This window comes from Argopecten irradians, chromosome 8, assembly GCF_041381155.1.
Source record: "Argopecten irradians isolate NY chromosome 8, Ai_NY, whole genome shotgun sequence".
NCBI classification, from domain to species: domain Eukaryota; kingdom Metazoa; phylum Mollusca; class Bivalvia; order Pectinida; family Pectinidae; genus Argopecten; species Argopecten irradians.
Genome location: NC_091141.1, coordinates 31,654,527 through 31,662,825, shown reverse-complemented (window position 1 = coordinate 31,662,825; position 8,299 = coordinate 31,654,527). Strand labels below are relative to the sequence as shown.

At 34.8% G+C, this 8,299-nt stretch overlaps 1 protein-coding gene across 1 annotated transcript; it reads left to right on the top strand.

The window, feature by feature from the left end:
• Positions 1 to 897: 897 nt before the first annotated feature.
• On the top strand, positions 898 to 7,704 carry LOC138330093 (uncharacterized). Its single transcript, XM_069277468.1, has 6 exons — positions 898 to 1,206; positions 3,206 to 3,256; positions 4,152 to 4,358; positions 5,959 to 6,072; positions 6,606 to 6,755; positions 7,590 to 7,704. The coding sequence occupies exons 2-6, from the start codon at positions 3,208 to 3,210 to the stop codon at positions 7,592 to 7,594; spliced, it is 525 nt and encodes a 174-aa protein (XP_069133569.1). The 5' UTR covers positions 898 to 1,206; positions 3,206 to 3,207; the 3' UTR covers positions 7,595 to 7,704.
• Positions 7,705 to 8,299: the final 595 nt, after the last annotated feature.

Below are 8,299 nucleotides of genomic sequence, written 5' to 3'. Positions count from 1 at the left end.
TCAAGAAGGCGGTTGTGGCGGCCATCTCGGATTTCGGCTCGACCCGAAAAATAACAACACTTTGTCGGGACCATGTCGGGATAATTTCAGGCAAGTTTCAGCCAATTCGCACTAGTATAACTCACTACAGTAAGAGCGATTTTTGTACTTTTAGATACAAGTTGCTTTAATTCCCGTATGCCAGGGTTCGGCATACGAGATGTTGACCACTATTGTGTAAAGGCGGCCAGGTAGGGAGTTTGTAAAATTTCTCACAACGTTACCGTAGTGAACTTTAACAATAATTACAGATACTCAAACTTATATTATAACTTGTTTGACACTAATTTATGTGCAAATGCTAATGCAGTCTGACAATAAATTGTCCCTTTAAAATATTTTAATCAAATATAGATGAAAATACTTATAAATATCGTAGATATCATATAACATTTGACAAAAAAATATGGGAACTAATCTAAAACTTCTTCTATGAAATAAAGCATTTTGAGTTGAGAATCATTTTGAATTGAGAATCATTTTGAAATGAGAATCCTTTTTAAATGAGAAGCGTTTTACTATACAAAACGAATGTTCGGTCATAAACAAAATATCTCAACAGAAAAATATCGATTTAACTTACAAAATTAATATAATTGATTTTTGTGAATAATTACCTATCTGAAAATAAAATATACTGGTGAATCAATGACGTTGAAAATTCTACTAAATGCGCATCAAGTTCATTTCACGGAACAGCTCCATGACATTCACAAACACCCCTTATCATAATACTTATGATCTAGAAAGAAAGAGTGCGATCACGTTGACTATGTAGGTAAAATGTTAAACATACTACTACTAACCTTTCAAATCTAGGTCACAAAGGCTGATGTCCACTTAGGTCAGTTGCCGTAGTACATGCTCTGACCTTAGTCGGTGATCTTCTTCATGGGGCTTTGGTTCACAAAATAACTGAAACTAGCCACAATCAACAGACCTGTTCACAAAAACAACCCAATCCCTAAGAAAAGCCCAACCTTGTTTATACATTAATATGCAAATTGTATTAAGCAACCATGTCATATCTTAGCACAACTATGTCTATCAGTTTCTTATCAGTTATAGATACCTAACGCGAAGGCATATTGTGAACGTTAATTGGCACCTGTTAGCTTCCAGTAAAGAGAGAGACACAGACTTCTGCAGTGATTACTAAACATATAAGTAAGTATAGCTTTCCTTAACACCTTTACTCGAAATATATCGTGATATTATAAGGAGGCTTACTTTAAGTGGATTTTGTTTTGACCAAAATCATTGAAGTTATGATTAACCAAGTTCCTTTCGCGTGCAATTTAGTTTCGCTAATTTCGCGATCCAAGTAAATTCGCGAATATGTATCGCCTAATTTGCATCTTCACTAGTTATATTGATATGAATTTCCATTCAAACTTCGAATTAGGGAATGTCAATCTTCACGAACTTTTGAAATATAACTTGGGGAACCGCGAAATGTAGTAGCACAGAAAGAGTGTCGGTATACATTAGATGCATATCCCTATGAAATAATTTGGGCCTTTGTCCAAGGAACACTAGTGTCTACATGGAAAATACGATCCCGTTCCCAATCATATCGTCAGTGTAGCTATTCTAGTATACTATGAGCTGTAAGTTATGTAGGTTTTGTAATTAATAAGTATTATGTGAGAACAACTTATGTTATCGTGTGATTATGATTGTGAAAGTTGTGATTGTGATCGTATTTTGTACGACCGCTGCAGGATTATTAGAATGTTGTATATGTTTTTCGAATGTTAAATTTTGGATGCTGGGTGAAATATTTGTAATTATTGTATCCTATAAGAATGAAACCTTACGAAATAAAGGTTGAATTTAATTGAACATGGAAAACGTAGTAAAAATGACAAAAAGTTCATCATCATTACAATATATCATATAGTATTTGTACAACAATGATGACACTAAACTGGGAAATAAACAATTAATTACAAGAGTTCTGTTATCACTTAGTCAATAAGTCAACACGAATTAAAACCCTACTGCAACTGTTGGTCATTAACAATGAAACGAGATATATTTACAAAGATGAGATTATAAATTAACTATCAGTGGGTTTTTAAGTCATATTTGATAAATCAAATTCATACATTAATTGCATGTCTAAATGTTATAAAGACATATAAATATAACATTAATAATGCTTTCGATGGGAGCATGTGTGATGCTGGAAATTATTTCAAAATTGTGTTGTGTACTGTAACCGCCATTTGTATCTCAGTACCATACAAAAAGAAACTTGTGCTTGTTAGAACAGTATCCTGTGCTGTCATATATTCTAGCTAGCATACCGTTGAAAATATTTTATCAATACATAGCTTTATCTTTTGCTAATCGTTACAAGCAACTTGTAAATAATTAAGGCATTGTTTCAATATACGGTTAAAAACTTAAATTAAAACAATTCAATGAATAGTAGTTGAAGGTATACAGGTATATACATGTAAGATATACTTTTGAATATTATGAATATAGACAACACACATCGATCAGTTTGACATACTATATAGCTGCTATTGTTCGCGGTTGATTTAATTTGCGATCAATCAGCGAGAAATTTTCTAACAACGATTAAGTCTAAATATTGTTGCAGTTCGTATATGATGAAGCGTAAAATTTTATACATGCGAATAAATTCCGTTTACAAAACCGCGAAAATGTTCACCAGCGAAATTAAACTACTATACCGTATAAGGTTATTCTGAGGAATACTGAATTCAGAGAGTGGAACTTTCAACTATTTGGCTGGAATCATTCACTTTACATTTGGTTATGTTTAAATTTCAATTAGTCCATCTAAAACGTGCACTATTTAAGTGAAAATTAATAAAAACAACTGCTTTGATTGGTTTGGGATTATATCAAAAAGATAATGCTGAAATAAATAAGACGTTTTAGCTCAACCATAATTCATTCAATAACAAGAAGCATCGATTTTTTTCTTTCGTTATTTAAATGCGTTTCTGGAGATTATTTCTATATTTTCTGTATTTTAAATTGACGACCGTGTAAACATAATTTATTTTCGTTTATTTTATTGAGAAAAAATATTAAATGTTTTATTTAATTTATTTATATTTTATACGACGATATAATCATGTTTACTCCCTGGTTATACTGATTTAAATTTAAATTTTTTTTTCAGAAATGAAGGTCTGTGTACTTATCTTAATCCTAGCAGCTACAACAGGCAAAGGTGGTATTTTCATTTTGCTACTCAAACAAGGAAACTAGCAATTGTTTAAATGTAACATGGAAAAAAGTCACTATCTAGTTCTAAAATTGATCTTGCTTGACTCTAAAAGATGTAAAAGAGTTTTTTTTAAAAAATCTACTCTGGAAGATTGAAAACAACAGTTTTTGTAACAGAAGTAAGTTTCAAATGGTTTCGAGTACGATTTTGGAAAGAAAAATGATACTTATATACTATTGAAATAAATTGCATTTCCAGTTTTGAATGTCTGATTTTCGAAAACAGTAAAATTGCTTATTTTCATGCTTTCAACATATCAAACCATGATATAATGTTTAAACTTTGTATCAATGCAAAATATAATGTCTAAAAGAATACACTTAAAAGTAGTTAGCCAATGGAAAATGCCTATAAACTGCCGTCAACAAAGACAAAGAAGGAGTTTCCGATCACTACGTCTATATGTTTCTGATTTCAAACAATTTGATATTTTTCCAGTAGCATAATTTGTTCAAAGTGGATTGTACCACACCTCTGTTTCACGATATGAAGAAATAATTCAGTCAATCAGTACATATAAATAACACTTGCCGTCGGGCGGTGGTTTTCTCTTGTGTACTCTTTAACCAGCATGATTATCGTAAATAACCGGAAAACGTTTACTTTTATTAAAACAAGACTAAACAAAAATATCGCTATCCTTACTAAAAAGGTAAATAAAGTGAGATAAGAAACCATGTACTATACATAGCATTATGGCTCGTTGAACGACCTACATATTTCTAAATAATATACATAGATGAAATCTGTTTACTATATATATGTTGATGTTCAAATATTGTTACAAGGTATTGTGAGCTGAAGGCGTGTATGCCCAACTAATATATTGTTATTGTAGAAATGGCATGTCTTGCCACAACTGTCACGTATGACACGACGACGGTGCCTGGGTCTCCCACCGGATCAGTCAGTGACAAACCCGACACGACACCAGGCGGTTGTGTTGATGTATTCCATAACTGTGAAGCGTTAGGGAATGCCTCCTGTGATGCTGATCACCAGACATGGGCTAAAAAATACTGCGCCAAATATTGTAATCTTTGTGGTGAGTTGATATGCTAATAAATAGAGAATGCATGGCTAATATATTATAATACAGGGGTTATTTTACTGCGAGACTTAGGAAAACCGAGATGACGAGGCTTTGGCGAGTCATCTCGACTTTCCGTGTAGAGTACCAAGGGACTGAATGACGTTTCATTCACCGGAAGGTTCAAGTTCTGGGTCAAGTTAGAAAAAGTTCCGTCCAATCTGGAACAAATTCAGGGTCGTAGGAAGGGAGGGGGGGGGGGGCAACTGCCCCCCGTTCCCCAGGACGGGGGGGCAAACATGTCTTTTTGCCCCCCCCCCCCCCATTTTCGCCGACTGAAATTTTCTAAAAATGTTTATTTGAAAGAAAAAAGGGTCCTCCTGCACATTTTTCGTACTTCATTCTAGAAAATTTTCCGCTGCGCGGCGCATTTCCTAAAACGTTCAAGCACATAATGTCAAACCTTAAATAGTAAAAATTCAATACACACGAACTAGACTAAAAATGTCCATCAAGGGATTCTATGTACTATTTAAAAAAATATCTCTTAAAAGATCAATTTGTTTATATGTCTTATCGAGACAATTAATTCATTTTTTATGTTACATAACAATGTGCCGATGGTGTGAAGCCGGTATATTCAGATCGAGTAGGGTTGCATAATGTTATGGCGACACAATTATCATTTCTAAATGCAGGTAGCTTTAAATCGAAAAATTACCATGTTAAGAACGCTTTATAATCATTAAAATACATGGTAAAACTCATCTCAGCCATTCTAAATCGTATTTTTTTTCCCGGGGGAGACCCCCGGACCCCCTAACACCTAATTCTCGCGCCTTTGGGCGCTCACAAATTCATCAAAATGCATCGTAAAACTCATCTAAGCCATTCTAAATCATGATTTTTTTCCGGGGCAGACCCCCGGAACCCCCATCCCCACCCCCAAACACCAAAATCTCGCGCTTTCGGGCGCTCGCAAAATCATCAAACAATTTGCGTATTGGTTAATTTCCTTTTAGTGACCCCACTGTCTATAAATGTGTACAAGGATTAAATTAAATAATATATGAAAAATGTACATAAAGGATATATGGTTGGGAGTTGAATTAATCTCCTCCTGTAGGTGCGGCGGCGGGAGGGGGGGTTTACAAAATATTGAGGACCTTTGCCCCCCCATTACGTTTCATCTTCCTACGCCACTGAAATTTACATGAGCGTACTGACGGAGGAAGCATTTCGTATTGACGGAGTAAGCACAATTTTATCCGACAGTAGTTATCGGTCAATATATCGGGCAGTTGCAGGATGAAGTCTCACATAGAGTCTTCATTCAATGAACACCGTTACAACATTGCGAAATATTTCCATTTTCAATTTGATCCGCTTCAATGAAACTAGTAAAGTCCGATCACTTCATTTCCCAATGAAGATGCATGGTCACACGATGACCTCTGACCGATGTGAGAATATATTGTTTACATTGTGACCTAGTTTTACGCCTTTTTAATTTTTAATGCACTTTCAGCGATGAGGCCAACTAGATTCCATGAATATACGCTCAAATCATAAACAGGCTGATTTCATTGACATTTTTATCGTATATACTTTGTAGATGATCAATGTGTTGATGTAGAATCCAACTGTGAATCCTATGGATTAGCTGTTTGTCAGTCGTCTTTCTCATCCTGGGCGTCAAAGAACTGCGCTCGCTTCTGTGGTATATGTGGTGAGTTGTAACAAAAATATAGTGAAACCTCGTTATCTCTTTTTATTCTTTTTTTAAATCACTGATGATAAGAAGAAACTTAGTAAAATCAGTAAAGATTCGCACAAGCATTAAAAAAAAAAACCTATCACAATCGGCAATCTTCAGATCCAGAACCGTTCTAAACTGTGTAGTCTTTGATTCATCATTTCATCAAAAAAAAAATATTTATAGAAATGATTAGCCACATATGTACAAAGTGATACTGATAATGATGGCGATACTGGTTTTGACGGCGAGGACGAAGATTGTGATAACGACGACGACAACAACGACGATGCTAATGACGACGACGACGATGGTGATTATGAAGATGATGATGACAGAAACGACGACGATGATGATGATGACAATGACGACGACGATGATGATAATGACGACGAAGACGATGATGACCACAACGACGACGACGACGACGACGATGATGACGATATTGATGACGACGATGATGATGATTATGTTGATACAAAATATTCCCCTTTTCTATGTTGTAGGTGACGGAATACCTACACCCCCAGTACCAATCCTACCATCGAAGGCGGGCTGTCATGATACAATAGACTGCTCAGCCTATTCCAAGGACGTGTGCACAAGATACGAAATCTGGGCTCGTCAACATTGTGCGTCTTTCTGTGGACGTTGTGGTATGTATTCTCCCGTCTCATTTCTTCTGTATTGTTATCATCCCCCGTTATAGCTATGTATCTTAAATATAGAAGAGGTATTAATCGTTTGGCTTCACATCTTCTGTCAAAACACAACATTCATATTGGCACTTAGCATTTCTCAAGAAATCATTATAATAACTTGGAATAATAGGTTTATTTGGAATACCCTGCCTCTACTGCGAAATTGAGTAAGCAATACCATGCTCTTTAAAATTGTACGGCAAATTTCTCCTTTACACTATTTCTGTTAAGATATATAGCAAGACTTTTTATAAATACATTTCGACTGGTAACGAGATTAATTTAGCTATAGGTTGCAAACTGTTAAAACGTCTTGCTGTTGACATATAATGTGCCCAGCCGCTTGTAAATTATGATAAAATATGCTAAATATTCATTTATGTTATTAGGATAAAACGTTCAGCTCTTTAGATCTTACACCATATACCGTATCATAATTCTATCTAATATTCTGATTTGATTGAATACTCACTGTTTTGTACCTGCATATTGCAGAAATGTCTAAACTTGTGGGTAGATATTGATTGTGACGTCATCACTATTCGAGCGTAACGTCACGAAAGAATGACGTCAGAATGGATATATGTAAACTTTATTTATTTCACATCGATTACGAAATATGTTAGATAACCGATACAAATTACTTTCAATGACCTGGATGTAAGCGTCTTAATTTCGGAATCAATTTCGTCATACGTACACAAGTCATATGCATTTTTGATTGGTGTCTTATTAAATCCTTTTATATTAATATTCGTTTTATTTTTAATATGTTTGGTTATGTTACAGGTTGAACTTAGGGCAGAAAGGACGCCACTGCAACAAAAACAACATTTGCATACACATTCAGTTTGACGTCGATTTTGACCTCATTTTACAGAATCTAAAAAACTATCATCGCAAATTCATTTGTTTTTTGTTTGTATTGTATTTGTATTTATACATTGTATATATTGTATTGATTTATATTAATCTCAGGTTAATCTCAATTATAATTGGGAATGTCGGAGGCAGTGGCAATCATGTGTCCGTATTACACAAAATACTTCCATCTCCATTATGACGTGATCGATTTTTGAGATGAGAAAGCTTAGTATGGGTAATAGTGTAAAACGTAACCTGATTACAGACATAATTGAAAACGACCAGCATATTAAACTGCCTAAACACCATGTTGATTAGAGTTTGTATGTAATATATGTCCATGTGTTAATTCTAGAATTCGGTCATCATACATAAGGCGCGAATGTCTGTAGAAACATTGGTCATAAATAAGACAGTTGCATAGCTTTATTTCTGTATGATGCATTTTGAAATGTTTTGGTAAGAAACTGCTTAGCTCAGTCTTCTCTTTTCTGCTGCTGGTCCACAGAAGCAGTCACCAACCGGCAGATGGAAGCAGTATGAATGTAGTGCTGAAGCTTTATGATGATGCAAATGATCAAAACACATAGGACACCCGATCAAACGATGGTCTATAAGTGTAATCTTCTGTGTGC

Excerpts from the sequence above, each read along its gene's own strand:
- LOC138330093 (XM_069277468.1), top strand. The coding sequence starts at position 3,208 with ATGAAGGTCTGTGTACTTATCTTAATCCTAGCAGCTACAACAGGCAAA. Across the intron at positions 3,257-4,151 it reads AGCAGCTACAACAGGCAAAG|AAATGGCATGTCTTGCCACA; the intron begins GTGGTATTTTCA and ends TTGTTATTGTAG. Across the intron at positions 6,073-6,605 it reads TCGCTTCTGTGGTATATGTG|GTGACGGAATACCTACACCC; the intron begins GTGAGTTGTAAC and ends TCTATGTTGTAG.